The following is a 24,374-nucleotide window of genomic DNA, read 5'->3' as shown; positions in this document are numbered from 1 at the left end:
ACATATTCTGAATATAGATTTGGTTACATACTAATGAGTAAAAGAGTGAGTGTTAGTAAATAGACTGTGACTAAGAGAGGTGAAAGGTGAACTGTGAGCAGATGTGGTCACCTACCGGCTGAAACACGAGGGCAGTCGGTGAGCATGGGGTCCACCAGAGTGTCCAGGGGCTCAGGACTCGACACCCAGTTACAGCAGTGCTTTGAGGAGGAAAGTGGGAAAGAGACAGAGAAAGAGAGACAGGAGAAAGCAATTAGGAAGCTTAGAGACATGTCACACTGACAGTTCAGACTGTTTTTAGATGGTCAGGGGTGGGCACACAACTGGTGGTGTATTGGAGGGGTGACTGCTTTGCCTATTGACCTCGCCAACCACCCAATGCCATCAGATCAGCCACTGACACGCCGTCTCCCGCCTCGCTCTTCATTATGGTGTATTTGTGTTCCACCAAAACAGGTTTAATTAGACATGTTTTTTAAAAACTAGCTTCTCTAATTAGGTTTAAGAAATGATCATACACTTAAGTGAAAACTGTATGTTATGTATCTAAGTGCATTCTGGCAGAATGTATATTATGGAAACAACTGCACTGTTTAGATGGAGTACAGTTAAAAAAAAAAGTTCCAAAGGCATGCATGGAAAAGCAGGGTCTGGAGATAAGATAAAACAAGCTGAATAGAAGACAGAGAAATTTAAACGAGATTAGCGCATTGCAGCTGGCGTCCTTGTGAAGCGCTGCTTATCTAGGCTTGTTTACTTTCGCAGACATAGCACTGTCAGCCATTACCACTGCTGAGGGGACAGTGACCCGCCCTTCCACACACACACACACACACACACACACACACACACACACACACACACACACACACACACACACACACACAGAGAGAGAGAGAGAGAGAGAGAGAGAGAGAGAGAGAGAAAATCCAACAGATACCCACACAAACACAATGCTATCAAACCAGTGGAGAGGGACGATTCCACCGCCTTGGACACCTAACAAAAGACACTCACACACACAAAAGCACACACATGACAAAGTCCCAGACACATCACACCTCAGCCTGTCAACCTCCCTCACCTCTGAGCCCTGTGGCACCCCAAGGGTCACCACACCTCCACTTAGCCAGGAATATGTGTGTGTGTGTGTGTGTGTGTTTGGCCAACAGTACATGTATCTTTTTGCAATTGCATCCTTTTAATAATAAATCAATGTATGAAAAAAACAAACAAGTAAATGATACATTTTTATATAAGGTTGTGTGGTGGTCCAGAGTGACATTAAGACTGAGAGATCCAGTTGAAGACAGACATTTGTAAACTTTAACGATAACACAAATAGTCCCTACCTTAAATAAATGACGCAAACACCAACACAGAGACACAAACCAAGAGGTAAACATAAACACACTCTACAATTAAGAAATAGGCCACGAAAGGCCATGCATTAAAGTGCATATATTTACACAAAAAAAAATGTCCATAACTTTATCAGTAAAATACTGTACATTTTTTTTAATTAGTTAATGTATAGTTACCTTTAAATTTATGGTAAAATATTATAATACATTTATAATTTACAAATTGACAATACATGTCATTTTACTGTTACATTTTGTAAAATAAAATTGATGTTAAAAGTATAATTTTACTGTATAACTAATGGTAAAAATGTATATTATGTTTAAAAAGAGAGTACATGCACTTTTTATGGTAAATTATTGTAAAATAAAAAAATAAAACATTTATCAGGCGATCCAACAATTCCCTGTGTGACCCATCACATTTAATTATATTTTATGGCAATAGTTATGTTTTTTCTTATTTTTAACATCAGTTATTTACTTCTGGTGTTCCGTGATATATTTTATGTAATTTAGTTAAAGTTTATTGCATTATTTTAATTTCACATGTGGTGTTTTGTGTGATGGACACTGTCTCTACATGTTTATTGGTCATTGCTCCTGGAAAGGAACTATTGAACTATTCAAGTTTAACAATACAAATGGTAATAAACCGTAAAATATACAGGCATCAAAATTACATCCCGTAAAGCCTGAAACATGGTCACCGTATTATTTATGGTAAATGTTTGGCAACCACAGTGGCTGGTAATTTACAGCAACTGTAATTTATACAGTATATATATATATATACCTTTGATATTAGAGCAAAAATTGTATTCTTGATAATAATTTTTTTATTGTTTTCCTGTAAAAAATATCAAGAAACTCACCCAATCCTGTATGTGTATGTATATATATATATATATATATATATATATATATATATATATATATATGTACACACACACAAATCAGATATATCAAAATCTTAACTTTTTAAATAATATTTTTTTATTTTTACAGTATACATGCAATATATGTTTTATTTTGTAGATGTAATTGCATATATATATACACAACTGCATATATACATATACACTAGTATTTGCTGTTGTAGAAACATATTCAGTTGTAGACAGAAACACTGATTTTGAATGTATGATTTTGAATTTTTAATGTAGATATATATATATATATATATACACTATGTACTATACTATACTATACTATTGTTTATGTACAATATGGTAAATACAGTATATAGACTGGAATTTTTATTGCAGATATATACCATAGTATATTAATTGAAAATAAACTATATTGTATTTAATATTTTTACTGTAGATATAAACATTTGACCCATTAATATAGAATTCTGTTGAAGTGCATTCATATATGTATGTATCAGCTATTTTACAATGGCTTGGAATACGTCTCATCTTATCAAATTTAGGAGTTATTACTTTCTGTTTTATAACATGAAATACAAATCCAGAAACAAACAACATTGAATCTGTCCATATATTCAAAATGTCACAGTTAAATTATGGATGTGATACAAAGTTGAGATGTCATCCATGTAATTGACATATTCTCTATAGATGCTGCATGGTGGTAAAGTCATAAAAAATGCCCTCTGTGATTGCCTTGGAGCTCTCCTCTCATTTCTCGTCTTTATGTTCCTCTCTTAATCCTGTCAATCGTCTGTGTGCCTGGGTTGGGGGAGATGACAACTGCCATTGGAATAAACAGGCATGCATTGTGTATTTTTAGAATTCCTGCTGCCCTAGTTGTGCACCATGGAGCCCAGCCAGTGAGAGGAGCGCTCTCTGATTGCTGCATCAAGTGTCGTATTGTACAATCTTAATTCATGCCGTCTGGAGAAAGATGTCAGCTGGGCTGGAAGCAAGGGCAGGAATTTCAAAGGCCGGAGTCCCAGCCAGAGTGAGTGGCAAAGAGACGGGGTGGGGGGGGTGAAAAAGGCTTCAACAGATTTGTCAAGGCTGGCTGATGCACTGGGATGAGTTTTAGATGAAACAGAAGGCCAAGGCCACTATGTAAGAGGATGAAATCGCTTTAAAAGAACAGACAATATATCAAGAATGGTGGAAGGATTTTTTGGGACAGAGGATCTGGATCCAGGTCTTGGAAGCAGTCCAACATTTATGCTTATCTGATAGCTTGTTAGTGACATGATTAGTGTCAAAATGTTTGACTGACAACATTTAATCCCTATGTATCCTTGTAATATGGTACTTTAGTTAATAAGGCATTTAACAGAATTGTCTGATAAAAGAAGGACAAGCAATTATTAATTAGACAAACTGGATATGAATGAATATGCTTTTAAGTCTTTTGTTTGTAGTCTGGTAAAGGGAAACAGAATTTAATTCCTCTAATCTCTCTTAAGGGTAAAAACCTTTTACTTTAATTTTTTCTGGTGCTGTATTTAACTATGGCGACACTACTAAAACCACATTATCTAACAGTCATAGGTTTGGACTCGCTTGGCTAAAGGCATATGCTTACATGCTTGAAATTAGTATTGTAAACTTATATACTGTATAAATGTGCATATGTATACATTTCTAAAAAAATAATACAGTATTTAATATTAATAAGAAGAAGAAGAAGAAAGGGAAATTTAACACGTTAATTTCTGCATTTAATATTTGACTGTTTAATATGTCAAAATAACATAAATACAGTATAATTTTTTATTATTTTTTTGTTTTTACTTCCTAATACTTCACTAATGTTTTTCCCCACTTCCTGTGACTAAAATTGCCATATACACATTTTCAGGAGTTACACGCTCAACTTGACTGCACATCTTAGCACAGAATCTGATTGTTTACAGCAGTGCATGCTTATTCATTAATACGAGACACATGTGCTGGGCATAATAAACACAGGAGCGGATTTACTGTACGGAGAATGGAGACTTCACCAGTGTTACGTTCCTGTTCGTCTGCCCTGTGTTCTCTGTCACACTATCACGTTTATGTCACGTTTCCTTGTCTGTTCCGTGTTTTCCGTTTCACCCGTCACCATTCACGCTCCATGTCGTGTTTTCCTTGTTGTTCGCCCCGCGTTTCACTGTCTTTGTCCAAACTACATTTCCCACAATTCCCGGCCTCCGTCACTGCCTACACTCATCAGTGTTTTCACCTGTGTCTTGTTCAGTCTCCACTTTGTCTGTGTATTTAAACCCCAGTTCTTTGTTCAGTCCCTGTCGATCGTTGTTTGTATGTTTATGACGTTTTATGTCGGTGCCTGTTTCTACTCGTGTTATTCGTGTTCCCTCGTGGTTACCCTGTTCCCTGTCGGTACCATCCGAGGTTACCCTGCTGTTCGCGGATGTTCATATCTTTAATGTTGTCAGCCTGGTCCGTGTTCCCTACCCGAGTTCTTAGTTATGTTTGAGTTTTGTTTCATCGTGTTTAATCTGTTTCGTGCTGTTTAGTTTCCCGTTTTCCCATCGTGGATTTTCCTTTGTGTTTACCTTTTGTTTCTTCTGTGTCAACCTTAATAAAACCGCATTTGGATTCGCACCTCTCGTCTGTCTTGTCCTGTTTCCACACCAGCCATAACAACCAGCAAGTGGTGAGCCAGGTCTGGGAGAGATACGGGCAAGCTGCCATATCTCTTTGCATGGCCCGAAAACGCTAAGTGACTATCATCTGAACCAGTTTCAAAAACACAATTATGTGATAAAGACCCAGCATGTGCGCAATAGAGAATGAATGGCAGCTAGAGAAAATAATAATTCTGAGATTTTAAACTTCAGCAAGTTAAACTTTAGCATTGAATTTGTTTTATATCTGTAAGTATAGTGTCCAATGATGAATTGGAGAAGTTTATCTTGCAAATAAAGCTTGATATGAATTGAATCTGCCCATTTGATCATATTATTAAAAAAAGTTAACTGGAACATTTTGCCTAACTTTTGTATCAAATATTTATACCAGTAAAAATGTGTCTCATTAACTATATCTGTGGAAAACTGAACATTTTATCATGTACACATTTAAATAATTGAAATAAATGATGACTAATCAATTTCTTGCAGTTCTTTGATAAGTAAATATACGGGTATTAATAATTATATATTTTCTATTTGTTTTAATATACAATGATAATAAATAATCTGTAAGTCTGTACAAACGTTTGACTGGTATGTAGAGAGGTTACAGAGATAGAAAGAGTAAATAAAATATAAGATACACTCACTGAGAACTTTATTAGGAACGTTATGGTCCTAATAAAGTGCCCCACGTGTTCTCCTGTTGTTACCTTGACATGTTGTGCATTCTGAGATGCTATTCTGCTCACTACAATTGTACAGAGTAGGGCTGCAACTCATTATTATTTTCATAATCGACTAATCTAATAATTATTAGACTATTCAGGCGATTATTGCAACAATTACTTAGTTCATAACCGACTATTCAGCGTGTACCTCGACTTAAAAGGTTGTATTAAGCATGCTTACTAACAATAAAAAGGAAAAATTCATCTTTTAAAAATACCTCTAAATGACTATCTCCTATTGTTATCAATTGTTTTTGTCTTGTTTTCCATTGAAAATTATCAATAAATCCTTAAAACAAGATATTAGATATTTAGACTTGTTTTTAAGTCTGTATTTTTTTCACTTGTTTATATTTCTGCCAAGTGCAGTAAAGACAACAACAAAAAAACTCATATTCAAGATACATTCTCTGAAAGCAAGTCTAAAGATCTTATATGTTGCTGATCAGGTAAATGTATCTTGTTTCTCCTCAATCAAGCACAAGATTCCATCCACAAAACTGCCGCTTTCTGGTTAATTTTTGTTTTTGGCACCATTCTGAGTAAACTCTAGAGACTGCTGTGCATAAAAAACCCAGGAGATTAGCAGTTACAGAAATACTCAAACCAGCCCGTCTGGCATCAACAATAATGCCACCATCTAAATCACTGAGGTCACCTATTCCCTATTCTGATGGTTGACGTGAACATTCACTGATGCTCCTGACCCATATCTGCAATATTTTAAGCATTGCACTGCTGCCACGTGATTGGCTGATCAGATAATTGCATAAATAAGTAGGTGTACAGGTGATCCTAATAAAGTGCTCAGTGAGTGTAGCTATAACTAATGTGTTACTATGCTGAAAATACAAAGCACACATCTGACCTAAACACAATTATCTGGACAAGCTTTTAAAAAAAGTGCTAAATTTGATATGCAAGAAATGGTCAACACACAAACCATTTATGCAACATGTCCAACTCCCATCCTAGCTGAAGGCACACAAAATGAAAAATGACAAACGGACACAAATGAGTGATAATCGTCTACGGTGAGGCCCATCAGCATTAATTAGGGCCATATGGTTGTGGTATTCCCAGCTCCTCTGGGCTGGTAGATGGGGTGCTGGAGGATGGTGGGACTCCAAGCGGTCTCCTAATGGCCCAGATAGAGAAGTTAAACGGGATATAGGTGTTGGATCCTGCTGAGAGGGCTCTATCCTACCTGCATGCAGTTATTAAGTGTCCCTGTGCCTGATTCCTTATCATATACCTGCCCTTTAACATGCTCTATTCAGCTTAACTCTGATCGCACATCAAACATCAGCCACAGTGTTCTACAAGACAAGCATGTGTTTTGATCAACATGTTGCCATGTGCCAGCATAGAGACACTGAATGTATCTGAGAACTTCTGAATGTCAAATTCTGTCATTATTTACTAACCATATTGTTGTTCCAAACCTATGCCTTCTTCCATGGAGCACAAAAGGTGATATATTTTAAAAAGTGTTCACAGTGTTTATTTGTCATACTGTAAATTAATACTGACTCAGACTAAAAAAAAACACAGTAACCGTAATCGATTCATGCACTATAATCCAAGTCTTCTGAAGAGATACGATCACATTGTGTAAAGAACAGAATGAAAGCATTAAAATCGAATATGATCACTACATAAACAACTTTAAAATGTGTTTATTCTCATTGAGTCTCGTGAGCAAATGTGCAGCATGCCATCATAACAAAGACATTTAAAAATGTACCTTTTGTGTTCCATGGAAGAAAGAAAGATATGCAGTTTTAGATCGATATGAGGGTGAGTAAATAATGAAAGAATTTTCCTTTTAGGATGAACTATCCCTTTAAAAATTGTATATATAAACAGTAAATCCAGAAAAAACAATAATTTATTTGATAAGAGACCACTGCAAAATTATCAGTTTCTCTGGATTTACTATTTATAGGTATGTGTTTGAGTATAATTAAAAAAAATATATAAATTATTCTATAAACTACTGAAACTATTTCTCTTAAATTCCAAATAAAAATATTGTCATTTAGAGCATGTATTAGCAGAAAATGGCAAATGGTCAAAATAACAAAAAAGATGCCGTGTTTTCAGACCTCGAATAATGCAAAGAAAATAAGTTTGTATTTATTTTTCAACAACACAATACTAATGTTTTAAATTAAGAAGCGTTCAGAAGTCAATATTTGGTGGAATAACCCTGATATTCAATCACAGCTTTCACGAGCATACGCTTCACCAGTCTTTCACATTGCTGTTGGGTGACTGTATGCCACTCCTGGGGCAAAATTAAAGCAGCTCGGCTTTGTTTGATGGCTAGTGACCATCCATCTTCCTCTTGATCACATTCCAGAGGTTTTCAATGGGGTTCAGGTCTGGAGATTGGGTTGGCCATGACAGGGTCTTGATCCAGTGGTCCTCCATCCACACCTTGATTGACCTGGCTGTGTGGCATGGAGCATTGTCCTGCTAGAAAAACACATTCTCAGAGTTGGGGAACATTGTCAGAGCAGAAGGAAGCGGGTTCCCTTCCAGGATAACCTTGTATGTGGCTTGATTCATGCGCCCTTCACAAAGATGAATCTGACCGATTCCAGCCTTGCTGGAGCACCTCCATATCATCACCAATCCTCCACCAAATTTCACAGTGTGTGCGAGACATTGTGGCTTGTAGGCCTCTCCAGGTATTCGTCTAACCATTAGACGACCAGTTGTTGGGCAAAGCTGAAAATTGGACTCATCAGAGAAGATGACCTTACTCCTTTAGCAAACCTCAGCCTGGCTCTTCTTTGCTTTTCACTGATGAAGGGCTTTCTTCTAGCTTTGCATTGCACTTCACCCCAGCATCAGTGTGTCATTCTTTTTGTAGGTCACTAGATGTCATCCTATGGTTGCTAAGTTAAATTCTAGTGAGTTGGCGGTCATCCAGGTCAGTGGAGAGTCATTTTTGCCCTCTGCCGGTCTGTAGCTTTGTTGTCCCCAATGTCTGCTGCTAGACCTTGTTCTTATGAACTGCCAACTTTGAAATTTTAAGGATGGAAGCACTCTGCCAGTAAAGCCAGAATTGAACCCTTCTTTTCCTCAATGAAAACTTTTCTTTTCAACTCTTTTGACATGGTCAATAGTTATTTTTTTTATTCCAATTACTTTTGAGGTACTAACACTGTTTTTGCCATCCAGCTGGTCCTAATGCTAGAGGACAGTGATGAAGAGAGCAGTGTTTTTTTTTATACTTTTCCTCATTAAATAAGGTTTGGTTCAGGTGATCACCTAATCATTACCTCATTAATAGAATGAGGTGTCTTTGTGTTGGAATTCAACAGACACTGGAATGGAAAAATTAGGAAAATATTTGGAGTGGTCTCTTAATATTATCCAAAGCTATATATACATTTTATACATGCATATAAATACAAAATTGTTTCAGTAGTTGGCAACTGTGCCAATGGTTTTAGCATATTTCACTTGAGACCAGCCCACTGTATGAGAAGCGTCATTTGAAGTATTGGTGGTACTGGCTCGCATGCCCCTAGGCAGGATCAAACATGAGGTACTTTCAAGCCTTGTAAAGGCTCTTGGATAAAGTTACCCACTTGAACACAATTCAGTTTCAATAACAGTAGTGGGTGGGATGAGCAGGCACAATTCTGTCTAACTGCAGATAACAAGCGATAGAAAAGTGACAGCTTACTGAATGCCGTAACTGACCTACTACACTTTATATCAAAAACATCCCATCTATGTATCTAACTGCACTTCTGGGTTTATTTACCACACAAATTGTGGTAAATTGTGGTTACAATTACCACAAAAAGAATTAATGTATGCTTTTGTAAAATTATAAGCTTCAAATATCTGTATTCAAACCCTCCAAAAAATTGGCCCCATTCACTTCCATTATAAGTGGCTGACTGTAAACTAGACTTTTTGCTATTTTTAAAGAAAACGAGGGACCAGTCTAAATTAATTTTTGGTAGTAATCAACATACGTATGCCACAAATACTGTTGATTAAGCTTAACTTGTATTGAACATTTACAGAATTAAAAGTTACAGATTCAAGTAATTCAGGGACTGAAAATGCTCAAAGGAATGGATACCAAAATGAAAAAAAGTTTTTTGGCAGAGCGTAATTGAAACTGTGAACAAAGTCCCTTTCAATTGTTCTGGAGTGAAAACATTATTTTTTAATATTTGTAACCAAATAATAACCGGTTAATGTTTTTCAGATAATTTTTCTCATGAAACCAAAGTCTAAATAGTTTATTACAGTATTTTTTTTTTAGGAATTACACCACTTCATGTAGCCCAATTTCTTTTAGTTGAACATCGTAAGGATGTGCTTTGATTCTTCAGGATACTGCTACGCCACACATTAATTTGCCTTAATGCATATTGTGGACGTAGCCTTCTGTGACACGCTGAAGACCATTTACACAACTATATATAATTACTACATTAACATGCACGGTTAATCAAGATACAAGGGAAAATATTGAGGTAAAAAGTACATTTCTCAGTTGTTTCTAAGTCTTCATAAAATTATTATTAGACATGATGCATATACACATATCTGATTCTGCCGTGTTATGACAGAGAATCAGATTTGTAATTAAAACAAATAATACAAAATAATAATAATAATTATTATTATTAAATAATTATTATTTTCTTATATAGCATAACTTTGAGAGATTTTGGCAATTAATTCATTTAGATGACCAGATGTAATTTTGAAATATATACAACTTTTTGGGAGATAAATTTAATATTAAGAACACTTTTATTGAAAAGACATTCTTTTATATAGGCTGCTCTATACTACAGCAATGGCCAAAAGTATTGGCAGTGACATAAAAATGTTTTGCAAAATTTGCTGCTTCAGTATTTGTAGATAATTTTTTAACACGATTCTATGGTATACTGGAAAACAATGTGTTTCATAAGTTTGAAAGGCTTTTATTGGCAAAAACATTCAATATATGCAAAGAGTCAATATTTACAGCATTGACCCTTGTTCTTCATAACCTCTACAATTCGCTCTGGCATGCTGGATATCAGCTTCTGGGCCAAATCCTGACTGATGGCGATCCATTCTTGCCTTATTACTGGTTGGATTTGATCACAATTTGTGGGCTTCTGCTTGTCCTCTCACCTTTTGAGGATTGACAACAGGTTCTCTATGGGATTAAGATCCGGGCAGTTGCCTGGCCACGGATCCAAAATTTCAATGTAATGGTCTCCGAGCCACTTCATTATCACACTTGCCTTGTGACATGGTGCTCCATCGTGCTGGAAAATGCACGGATCATCACCAAATTGCTCCTGGATCATTGGGAGAAGTTGCTCTTGCAGGATGTTTTGATACCATTCTTATTTCATGGCAGTGTTTTTGGGCAGAATTGTGAGAGAGCCCACTCCCTTGGATGAAAAGCAACCCCACACATGGATGGTCTCAGGATGCTTCACTGTTGGCACGACACAGGACTCATGGTAGCGTTTACCTTTTCTTCTCCGGACTATCGATTTTCCAGATGTCCCAAAAAGTCGGAAGAAGGATTCATCAGAGAAAATAACTTTGCACCAGTCTTCACTGACACAGTCAGTGAAGACTGGTGCAAAGACACAGTCTATGTCACTGCCACTACTTTTGGCCACAGCTGTATGTTTGTTATGATTTCTAAGGTGATAATTCCCCCACAAGGGAGAAAAAAATGTAACTGCTTATAATCACTTATTTTGGTATATGCAAGTTCATTATTTTGAGTGTGTTTTTCCAGACTATGTTCCATTTTTCATTGAGAGATATCGTAAAACAGAAACTGGGACAGTCATAAAATAAAAAAATAAAAAATAAAACCTTCTATAATTCCTTTCTAACTGGTTACACACTGGAAAGTAGACAATGGAATGTTGGCAACGGAACAAAAAAATACAGTTTCTGCTAAGAACGGACCGAAATTAAAAACATTACTTTTTTAGCCTGTCCTTTAATTACTGATTACTGATAGACAAAGTGCTAGTGTGTTGTGTTTCTGGGCATATATTGGGCTCTTTAGTGTCCTTTCTCTTTCCATCATGGCAGCTTTTTAGTTATCCAAACCATTTACCCATTTTCCTTGGGGACTCTCATCCTCATTCAGGTTTCTCTGTTTATGTCTGTCCTTTCCTTGTCTTACCTTTCCCCACTCAAGCCCATGGTCTGACCCATTATCACCACATCACCTGCCTTACTGTGCTCTCATCCTGAAAATCCCTCCAATTCATGGCTCTCATCCCTCCATCTATCTACCTCCCACAGGAAGAGAAAGGGAAATTACCATCCTCCCGCAAGAAAGACCTCAGACTTGTGCAAGGAATGGAGTGTCATCTCCAACAAACCATTTACAGAGATACCTGCCTGGCCAGAAAAACTGATCTCAAACCTGCATAAAGTACAAATCATGACTGCTATGGACGTTACTATGGAAGGGACTTGGGCTATGACCCATATTAAAGGAAGGTCTATGAGGGAGACACAGGCAGTGGGAAAGCAAAGCACCTTAACACAACTCCAATTTTGATTCCTGCATGAGTGTAAAGGATTAGCGGTTTAACAGGTGACACAAAAGGACTGAAACAGTGACTTTAACACTGCTGAAGTTAGAGTCAACCCTCTTGTTTCAATTATTGGAATTAATTAGAAGTGAAAATAATCAAAATATTATGCTCAACATCAAGTTAATCAGCCACCTTGACAAATTAATATTTTTGTGTCCTTAAAGTATGAAAGTACTGTGTGTGTGTCTATGTACTAAGTCTCTTTTTCTGACATTAAAAATAGTGCATGTTCATCAGACTATTGGAACATATAAATAATAATATAAAAAATTATTACAAAATGGGCACGTTTTTGTCTTCCTATTTTGAGGGTCCAGGAAAGTTCAATTCATCAAAAGTTTTTGATAAATTGATTCTTTAGAGCAAAAATTACACATATAAATAACTTAACATTCCAACTAAACCATATTGTCACCATTGCACTCATCAGTACATCGACTTCCAGAAAAAGGAAAGCTTGAAGGAAAGCTGCCACAAGAATGACACACAAAGAAAAGAAGAGAAAAATAAATAAACAAATAAAGAAATAATGAAACAAAGTAAGAAAAAAGAAAAAGACATGACAGGATGAAAAAGATAAAAAGAAAAGGGAGACCACAACCAAAGGACAAACTTCAACATAAAAAAACAAAACAAAGGCAAATCAAAGGGTAAGCAAACATCAGACAGAGCAAAGCAAATCAGCAAAGACAAACGAATGAAAGACATTTTTTTCTGGTGGCCTGGGTGGTCTGCTGTTCATGGAGAAAGTGGGCGAGAGACAAGGGTGTGTTTGCGCTTGGCATTTGCATGGCTGGCTTCCCTGTAGCCCTGGCTTGTGATCCGCACTCTCATATTTATGTGCATATTGAGTGTTCCCAGGTGTTGTTTCAGGACTTGAGGTCACTGCTGAAAGGGCAGCAACTAAATAAAACTGACATACTAACAGAGCGTCCGTCTGCATGTGGCGGCATTTGTCTTTGATTTCTTATTGACATATGCCCAAAAAGACAAACAAGAGTGCGGGATGAAAACAAACTATTGGCTTTCTGTGACTCCTGCTTAGGGAGTGTATCTGCTCAATGAATGAAATGCCAGGGTGTTTGAGTGGAGTTGTGTGGCCTGTATTGATGTTATTGGGTACATCAAGGTTTTGGCAAATGCTTTTGATGGAACATCATAAAGATGGGCGTACCTCTCTGAGCCAATCTTGAATAGACTTGTTGGCCTCCTGGTGCCATACGTTATGGACAGAGTCAGTCATGGCCACTGCACGAACACGATTCTTCACCTCTGGCTCCCGCTGAATCATCTGAGTGGAGAAGAGATACTTAAGTAAATAGTATATGATATCAGTGTCTTAAAAATAAGCTGCAGGGTTATCAAAACAAGCAAACAAAAAAGCTAAACACCTTTTATCAGCTGGTCAGATTGGGGGACCAGTTTATAGGAATATTCTGGGATCAATAAAAACTAGGTTCAATCAATAGTAGTTGATGCATAATATTGATAACCACAAAAAAATATTTTGACACGTCCCTCCCTTTTCTTTAAAAAGGGCAAAAACCTGGGTTCCATTGAGACACTTACAATGGAAGTGAATAAGGCAAATTCGGAAACATTAAAATACTGACAATTTCAAAAGTAATGCCACAATACATAAACTCTCCAAAAATTCTTAAACCCTCCAAAAATTTGCCCCATTCACTTCCATTGTAAGTGCCTCACTATAACCTCGATTGTTTTAATTTTTTTTAAGAAAAGAGCAGACAAATCGAAAATATTTTTGTGGTCATCATTATGCCACAAATGCTGTCGTGCAGCAACATGCAAACATGTTTTTTAAAGAACAGATGGCAACACAATGTTTTTTTTGTACCATGGTGTTCTATGAGCGGTCCCTTGGATTACCATTTAAATATAATTGTACATTAATATGATACTCATTTAGTATCAACGTATACATCAATTTAACATGGTTTTACCACCCGATAGCTTGACTGTACCATGTTACCACCACGGTCCTTTTTAAAGGAGTTAATTCTTGTATTTCCTTTAAACTACGATTATGTTCTACATATTGGACCATTCTCATTAATACTAAGTCAAAAATCATGTTATCTAAAATGTAAAAAATATAGATAAAATCTATATAATCTATAATGTATAAAAATTGTATAAAACACATCTATATCATTATCACACACAAATAGGCCTCTGTTTTCAAACTCATATTTTAGATTGTTTTCAATCAACGGGAGTTTGTCTGTCACACTAACTATTCCATTCAAGATGAATGGCTAGAGAAAAAGCGGCTGTTGTGACAACAATAGGTTAACAATCACTTAACGTGATCCATTTTACAGGAGGTACACCTGGACTGGTGCTACATCAAAGTGCCCATAGTCATTTTAATACATTCCGCGAGCCCATTTAAATTAGAGGGACTGTATAGAGATAAATGGAATCTATTAAGGCACTAAGGACTAATACATCACACCACTGATAAGCTTTTCTCAGGAGCATCCTCTTAAGGAAAAATGGGGAGGAAGTACGTGGCGGCTCGCACACACACATTCATTGACTGACTGAAAGTCTCATGTGTGGCTAAAATGTCTTCCTGTTTCAATGTTACCCAAGAGGCCAGCAAATCCAACCTTTTAAAAACTACTAAAAGTGTCTGCTAAGACAGTGCTCGAACTTTGGAAAGGTAACTAAACATTTTTTAGATAAAAGTGTATGTGAAAATGTTTAAAAATAAAAAAAGAACAAATTGAATTAAGGCATATAATTACAATGATAATACCAGGACTTCCACACATTTTGACCAATGAATTTCAATGACTTTTCCAGTCGGTTGTGATTCCTGGATAAGGATAATTTTTTTCTTTAAATATAATTTTATAAGAGCCGATAACATATTCTAAAGCTGAACATAATTAGAAAAATACATACTAACCATAGAAATGGCCGTGGCTTTCTAAGCTTTAATTGTTTTGTATGTCTGTTTCAGGCCTGGGAATCAAAATGTTAAAATATCCTGATATTTCCAGGTTTTCCATGGCTGTGGGAAGCCTGTAATTCTAACATGGAAACATTAAGGATGAATATTTAATCACATAAAAGACTTTAATGGTATATAATGACATAAATGCTCTCATGTCATGACAGACCGTCTGACAAAATTATGTAAACACAACCTCAAAGTAAACATGGGGTTGCATATGAAAGGGGGTATGACAGAATGTAGCTTTGATGTGTGTGAATCTGTGATGTTCTCTGCTGGGAAAAATGAAACATATGTATTAGATTTACACCATCACACTTCTTTGATTGATGTCCTTCAGTGACAGCCAATGTGCTCCACACGCGCTGTCTACAACTGTCTTTACACACACGCATAACAGACACTGACTTAAGAGAGCCCTTCCCTGTAAACTCAAACTACATTTAAGTGGAGATGCCCTGTGGGCACAGCTAAGCAATGAAATTATTAAAAAGAACATGCGAGCCAATGAACAAATAAATAATTTATTGACTGTCCAATCAACAAAAGCAAGTGTGCAAGAATGAAGGCTTGGGACCAAAGCCTTAAAACACTTGTAATCTACATTCCTCCGTACATTAGCTTAAGAATTATAACACCATGTGAGCTGTTCTCTCAGCTGGTCTATACCCATAAAAGAAAGAAGCCGGGCAGCTGTGCTCATCAACCTCCTGCCCAGAAACAGCGCAGAGAAAAAGCAAACATGTGGAAGTACTTGTTGCACTAAAATCAACAGAGACAGATGTTGAAACATTTGCTATCTCACTCCTGCCCTTTTCTTTGCACTTGAGCATCTGGCTTAAGGAGGAGAGATGGGGGAAGAGGTGAAGAGATGAGGAAGGAGGGAAAGAGACAGAGATGGAATCTAGCTTCAGAGATGAAACAAAAACATCACTCCATCATATTCAAGACAAGTCTGTAAGCAGCAAAATTAAATAAACTACATTTACATTTCCTGATGGATATACCAGTGTTTGCAAGGCAGCAAAAGAACAGTGATAAAGTTTTACATAGGCAAAGCTTAAGAGAAGATATACAGTATACAGTTATAATCACAATTAATGCACAATTTAGCATGCAAATCATATTTTTAAATGAAACAGGACATTCAACATGTAAAAAAAAAAAAAAAAACTGGACTTACATAGCAGAATGGAAATAAGTAGTTGGAAGTGAAGGGTTGAAAAAGAGGTATTTATGAAATCAGCGAAGACGTTAATACATATTCACATTCAGATTACAAAGATGAATGTATGCATGGACTGTGCACAATAAGACCAATAATGTACATCAAGATAAACAGAGGTAGACATATGTGTTTCAGGCTTGTTTACAGTTAAAAGTCCCATGTTATGCACCAAAATCTTATTTTTTTGTAATTTATTATTGGGATTTTGGTTGAACAATAAACTGCATATGGGATTTTGTTCATTTTGGTCTTTTGCAGCCTCTATGGGTGATTTCTTACATGGTTCTACTGCTTGGACCGAACCAAGTTCTTTTCTCCCCCCTACCCCACATCCACTGGTCACTGTTCAAATCATATTATTTGGGTCCTGACCACTGTCCGATGATGTCAACAACGTGAGTACAATCGGCAGATGTTTACCACTATAACTAGGTAACAACTCAAGAAGACATAAGCTTCATTGTGTTATTAAAGTATATATCTCTTTTTATTTTGGATTTGGATTTACCACCAAAACTTTAAATGCACAGAAAGACACTTGTGTTTGTCTGCTACAATGCATTGAATGTGCACTGATGTGATGAATGTTAGCGTTTGTCTGCCACGAGCCAGCAGATTAGTTGCAAGTGATGTGAAGAATGTGAGCTGCTCTCTGAATGTGATTTATTTGGAGACAAACAGGTAGGAGAAAGGCATTAATTATATATAATTCCATAATAATTGTGATCGTGAGCCTGCAAAGACACTGTGATGAGGAGAAGGACGTGGCCAGGCCGTGATGGAGCACGGCCGGTGCTTAATCAGCTGATCAGCAGGAGAGTGAGATAAGGGGCAGCCGGAGAAGCTGGTTCGGGAGAGAGACGCACACGGCCACGCTGCAAATTTATTTATGTTGGCTTAAAGTTGAGTTTGATATAAAAATGTATGTTGAATGTCCAGCCGGTTCCCACCTCCTCCTTTCCCAGCCGAAACCTGGGACGGAGAGGTCGCTGCCATCTGCCGAGAAGGGGAGGAGCGGTTCTATCTGCCACGGGCTGGAGGACTCGCTACCATCTGCCGAGGGAGGTGCAAACTGGCATCCGCAAGAGGACGGTGGTGCAGTTGAGGAACAGGCAACAGCGTCTCCGGGAGCCAGTGAGCAAGTTCTTCACTCTCTTTCTCTCTGTGTCTCCGCTCACCCTTTCCCTCTACCCACGCCTCCCCTCATCTCTTCCCCCAGGTTCATAGGAAGTGGGGTGGTTCACCGGCTGACAAGACCGGTGGCCTGAATCGGGCGGGGGAGGAGTGTGCATTAATAGGAGAAAGCATTAATAATTCATAATTCCATAATAATTGTGATTGTGAGCCTGCAAAGACACTGTGATGAGGAGGAGATTGTGGCCGGGCCCTGATGGAACACAGCTGCCGCTGAATCAGCTGATTAGTGGGACAGTGAGAAGGGGCAGCTGGAGACGCCGGTTTGGGAGAGAAATGCATGCAGCCATGCTGCACGTTTGTTTATGTTGGCTTTAAGTTGAGTTTGATATTAAAACTTTATGTTGACTGTTCAGATGGTTCACGTCTCCTCCTTGGCCATCCTTATACTGTTACAGACACAAATCATATTTCTTCATAAGCGGTTCAATTCCACTATTTGGTACTATTGCATTCAAATCAGCAGCGGACCGTACTGGAGTTCACATGAACCGTACTTGGTGCGGTTCGCAGGTGTGCTCCCGAGTTCAGAAAACAGTGTTCACATCCTTCAAACGAACCAAAGTGTGATGTCATTTGAACCCGGGAGCGCACCAGAAGGACTAGTGTGAAAGCAACATATGTCTGTACCCATCATAGTAAGCAAATATTAAGAACATCATTTAACATTCTATTTTAAACCGATGAATCGGTTATCTGCCTTTTCCACCACCTTAGTTCTAGGTATTGGCAAAATTCACTATCGGTCGAAAAGTAATTTTGTATAGAACAAATCCTTAACCAGAATGTTTGAGGAATACCAATACAGTGCTTCCATGAAAGCACTGTAATAAAGTCACTGAAACTCCATTCATAGGCAGAAGTTGGTTGTTATTAAAATTGTTTATATTGTGTGATGTTGAAAATGCTGTAAGATTGTAAATGGTCAGTCATGACATTCCTTCAGTCATTATCAATGACTGCCAGTGAGAAACCTCTGAAAGCTGCAGATTTCTCTTTATTTGAATGTATTTCTGGATGAGCTTCATTTAGTCTTTTCTCTTTATCTATCATTCTCTTTGCAGTTTCCTATATGTCCTAGTTGCTAAGAGACACAAATCAGTAGAAACCCAATTAGACACCAGGATGATTTCGGACCAGCATGAATGGTCCTTTCCTTCAGCTGATGAGTACAAAATACCAGTTGTCATATATCTATGCCCCCACCCCCTCACACTTGATTCTCCTCTCTGTCTCTCTGTTTGACCTCTTCTGTGACCTCTACTGTAAAATACAGCATTTAGCACTTTAAGTGGGTTCAAGTCACATAGTGAGCTAATTGCTCGACTTCAAATGTTGGAAATCACATTTTCCTTAATGAAGCTGACCGCAACGGAAGAGCTTCTTTATTTGCCCCTCAATTTTAAACAGAAAATAGCGTGAAACGCACCCACATGCAAAGAGGACAATTTAACGAAAAATACTGCACCATTCCATTCCGTCCGGGCAACAAAAGCGAATGCTCTCCATAAGACTTACATACAAACACACAAGCAATAAGACAATTATTTAGGGCTTTGATAATTACGTGTCAAAGGCAGTGCAAGTCACCAGATAATTAGGTGAGTGGTAATCCACAATGGCGTCCCTGGAGACAGGAAAAAAAAAGACACACACTCCAACACATTCTCAGAAAAAATAAGGGAGGAATAAAGTAGCAAAGAGATAAATAAATAACATGGGCTTTTAAAAAGGAACGTGCTTGCCAACAAATAGCATGATGAAAAAGTGGCAATTACTACGGTGAGGGAAGACATTGTGAATGCACACACAAACACGTGCACTCGAATCCAGAAGCAGGCTGATTCAGGAAGCCATGCTGTTAGCATCGGTGCTGAGTCCAGACTAATGCATCCAAACTGCTGCCATAATCTGGACAACCCACTGTGTGGAAAAATGAAGCTTAAATATTTGATTGATTAACTGTACAATTACAACCAGCTAGAGGGCCAACAAAGCCCATAGAATGCACAGCAAGCACAGCCGCATACATGCACACCCATGCAACAGCAGTATGTCTTGGCAAACATAAATATTCACCAAATAGAGTTGTCAGATCAGATGTAACCATAATATTCATCCTAATTTTTCTGCTAAAGTGAAATTAGGAATGTGCAAAACTACACATTTTCAAAATTGACTAGTCAGTGGGTTTCCTGAATAACTAATCAGTCTTAAGGAAGCCCTGTAATTGTAAATAATTTCTAATTATAGCACCAGCATTTTTAATATCCAAAAAACAAAAAAAATATTTAAATACACCAGCTGACTAATCAGTTAATTGGTTGACCATTGTTAGCCATTCCCAGTATAACAGTAGTGCGTTACCGAATTGACGACCATCATGACACATCCCTATTAGAAATAGTGCTCTGAAATGGCAAGAGGGATATTGTGAGTTCATCAGTGTCACACAAAGCTAAATCAGAAAGTCCGGTCCTTTGCTAGATTTGTGCTGACCCCACTTAGACCACCTGACCTATGGAACCAAGAGGGGAACTGAAGAGGTGGAAAGTTGAGGCTGTTCTTCATTCTCCAGGTCCAGAGGGCACAGGCCAGCCCTCATTCCACCAGACTCCCGCTTGGGTTAAGATAACAGCGGCAGCTGCCCTGGAGCTCTGACACCCAGCACAGGAAGAGACAACACTTGCACCTTCCCCAGCTTTGAAGCCCGGGCCTCAGCGCCTGCTCGGCTTTTGTTTTTGATGCAGGAAGGAAACCCTAAGCACCAGGACAATATGAGGCCCTGGGGAGGCAGCGTGTGTGTCTGTGTAGATATATCTAACCCTTGCAAACATACAGCTAAGTGTACATTGACCAAGTACATGTCAAATTTCAGTGGCATCCTACAGGCCAAGTTTTGAGTTATGCTAGTTTGTAAGTGGAGCGGGAGTAGCAATAACTTCCTCTTCTACTTCCCGTGGGCAGTGTACTTCCAGAGTAGGACGCCACGTGCGCAAAGGACGGGAACATCCAGTGTGTTGTCCCGGAAAGGCTGGGCAAGAGAGGGGTATCAGAGGATACTTGTGGAGCAAGCAGGCGACACTACATAGACATGCTCAAATCCATAGACACATACACACACGTCAGCAAAGGCAGGCAAGGAAAAGGAAGCCGGGTAAATATTTACTGACACAGCACAAGCGGTGAGCGCTTGACACCTACTGGAAACAAAAGCGAGAGGATAAGGAGCGGTGTGCCAGGAAAGGCAGCGGTGCTGTGTTGAGCTTGCACTCGTGGAAAACAAGAGGACAGAAGGAAACACGAGGGCAGGATGAGTGAAAGAGCAAGTGAAGGGGGCACAGGGGTGGGGTCCGGTTGGGCATCATTCACTGATGAATAAAGGCCACACACAGGCGACTCCTGAAGCTTACAGTTCTTTGAGATCTACTGCAAATGATACTGACCTAAGAATAAGGGGCAGTTTACTTCAGACCGAACACGAAACAGCTGGAAGCAACACAACACATACAAAAGAATGTTTTTTTTTTCTTTGACCGTTGGAGTGCGAGTTAGGTTTGTGAGACAGTGAGACGTCTTTGCCCAAGCCAAACTCGCACTGCAACAGTCAAAAGACATCCGTTTAGTGCACGTCTAAATAATAATAAAGTAAAAATGTGCAGATGGACAAAAATATGTTTCAATGTGAACACCCCCTTATGCTCATTTATAAGGTGTAGTAGACCTTTGTTAGTTGACCAAAAGTTGTAAAGGTAGTACAATTAACTAACTAGGGAGGTTTCAAATTAAATATCTACCATGCCATCAAAAACGTCTTAATAGAGAGTCAAGCATACAGATGCACTAGTGCACTAGTAGTGTGTGTGTGTGTGTGTGCACTTTTTTGTGCTCATCAGAGAAATAGGGGCCTCTGAACAGCTGTTCTTGGCACAGGGCCCATGAGGAGAGGTCCCGATTTGGATGATAAAAGGCTGATGGGGCCCCTCATTTTGGACGCGTTTTGCATTGATTCTGCAATGCCTTGCACCCTGTAGAGAGAGCGGAGTCTGCACACTGTACCGACAAATGTGGGCGTGTGTATCATCATAGCAAACAATTATTTTGTGTCTTCACTCTTTGTTTTTTGACTTGATCATAGACCACCGCTTCAAATTCGGGCTGATCAACTAGTTTTACTCCTTATACTTACAAGATATAATTAAAATAACAATTATACTTTTTCAAAAGGAAAATTATATTACACAAAAGTTTCTCTCACCTTTTGACAAACGAAATTCCAAATTTTTTCAAACTGGATAAGGACTTTTACTTTAAGGGCAAAATCATTTTAGATTTATTGCACAAACAAAGAACAATTTATATCTAATTAAATATTTTTGAGATAAAGCATATGTAGCAAAAATTATATTTACTATAGAAATTTTCACAACTTAAGATTTTATGAATTTCCATTACCTTTCCATGCCTGAAAAAAAAAAATCACAATTTTACATTTCCTTGATATTCACGGTCCTGGGAACCTTGTATATTGTATATCTTATAAATCTTAAAGTAAAAAAAAAAACAATCATATTTATCAGAATTTTGAATACCACATCAAGGACATAACTATTCACCTATTCATCAATACATTACTTCTCAGCATCAGTCAGTTTCTAAATACACATGAAAAATTATACAAAACAACACAAAAATGAATAGACTAAATAATGTTCCTAACATTAATATTTGGGAAGCAAATTTCTACAAATCCTGGCAGCTAATTAAAGTCTTGTGTTAATTAGGGGAGATTTTTATTATGGAAGAATGGTGCAAGGTGCGATCACGCAATATGTTCATCACATCTGAAATTGCAGATTTGGTGTGGATATTGCGGTCGTGCTAAAATGGGAGAGTATTGAAATGTGCATTGTCCGTGCATATCAACAGGACAAAAACCCATCTATATGTCTCCCTTTGCCTTTCGGTAGTGCTGTAAAATAGAAAGCTAACCTCAATATCCCCCTCTCTCCACTGGGACTTGCTGGCCCATTAAATTCTCCTTCCCATGTGTCATCTTACACATTTCACCATGAAATTTTGGTATAATTAAACTTTCTTAATGATTTATAAGCTATAATAATGGCCTTAAGTATTTTTGAGCAGGTTAAACTGATACCCTATAAGTGCACATGTGGGGCTGACCCTGTTTTAACAGAGATTTGGATCATTGACTCTCCTGGCTGGAGGAATGAGGGTCTCTCAGAGAGAGAGAGAGAGAGAGACAGACAAAGTGGGAGACAAGGGTCTGTCATAACTCAGACACCCACTGACACGTACGGGCTGGGCCTCGTCAGCCGAGGGAGGTGAGGACCGGTTCAGGCAGACGGTTGGAAAGACAGGGGTCAGGCTGCCTCAGGTGTTTACAGGAAAGCCCAACTCGCAGTCAGAGTGCCGAGACAAACTAACAGAGCAGAGTGCATGTCTGACAGAAATACAGCTGTGTAGAGTACACACAATGAGAAAAGTACGATTATTTGGATGAACATTGAGTACACGCGGCTTCGGAACGAATATGTCAAGGTGGACAGAATATCAGTAGAGGTTGCTTAGACTCAAATAATTAATCCCACATATTAAACCACCAAATATGACAATGAAATGGCAAGATATGCTAAAATAGTAGACCTTAACTAGTTTTGCTTCAGGACCAAGATCTTACACTGGACATCAGTGGTGACCAGAAGTTGGTTTAACTGAAAATTCCTTGTCTGACGGATAATTCCAAATGCTGTCCGTCATTTTGACAGATGAAAAGTGATGCACCCAGTGCATCAGTTTTAACTCACTCTCACTCTCCTGCTGTGTGTGCTCTGTTTATTGCCTGATATTAAAGATAAATTTTGGGCAATCTGATGGACAGGATTTAATGACTGCATACATCAATCATTACATCAGTGTCCTCATGATAATAAAGCACTAAAAGTATAAGAACAAAAAGGAAGCACAAAAAAAGAAGCACAAGAAACTACCATTTCTGCCAGTTGTACTTGCATTTAGTCCAAGCACAAACATGACATTTAGTGCAGAATTCCCAGTTATTTTAATAGAGTACCTGTGTTAACTGAGCTTCAGATGTGTGTCACGTTATGTTGATATTAGGCACACTTAGAAAAGTTCAGTGAACCTGTGCATATGTGTGTATGCACTTTTTCAAATTTTTAGATAGGACAGTTATTTCCATTCAAAGCCATGTGTAACCAGCAAATTTAAAAAAAACCTTGTTACAGCACAGAGTTGGATAAGTGGTATAACTTTCACCCTTGAAATCCTTTGTTGTACCACCTTTGCTTGGGAAGTCAAAAATCTATTATATACCCACTGTCATGTGCATAACATTACAATTGATGCTACACCCTAATTGTAGCCCTAGTACTTATGAAACGAAAACAAGATATGAAGCATAAAAATAAAACATGAACAAAATGTTACCACTTTGTCCATCAAAGTGAGTAATAAAATGTTTTTCAAGTGCAACGTCTGGAAGTGACCCAACATAGTACCAATATTGTTTATCATACAACTCAATGATTGCAATTTATTAATATTACCACAAAATGCACAGGCCAACAATTGGCAACATTTTTGACATGACAAAGATTGAATATGAAAATGTACAATTTTGATCTCTAAATGTCTCCTGGATTTAATGG

General features: G+C 38.0%; 1 protein-coding gene across 2 annotated transcripts in view; it reads right to left on the bottom strand.

Annotated features, from left to right (window-relative positions):
- Nucleotides 1-24,374, bottom strand: part of LOC127629933 (cotranscriptional regulator FAM172A homolog) — a 233,937-nt gene that overhangs the window by 61,989 nt on the left and 147,574 nt on the right. For both annotated transcript variants that reach the window (XM_052107262.1, XM_052107254.1), the window contains exons 9-10: nt 13,449-13,565; nt 116-200 (exon numbers count right to left, since the gene is read on the bottom strand). In XM_052107262.1, coding sequence (XP_051963222.1) covers nt 116-200; nt 13,449-13,565 — 202 coding nt within the window. The remainder of the gene's footprint in view (nt 1-115; nt 201-13,448; nt 13,566-24,374) is intronic.

This window comes from Xyrauchen texanus, chromosome 3, assembly GCF_025860055.1.
Source record: "Xyrauchen texanus isolate HMW12.3.18 chromosome 3, RBS_HiC_50CHRs, whole genome shotgun sequence".
Classification (NCBI taxonomy): Eukaryota; Metazoa; Chordata; class Actinopteri; order Cypriniformes; family Catostomidae; genus Xyrauchen; species Xyrauchen texanus.
This window is presented reverse-complemented; position numbering and strand designations above follow the sequence as displayed.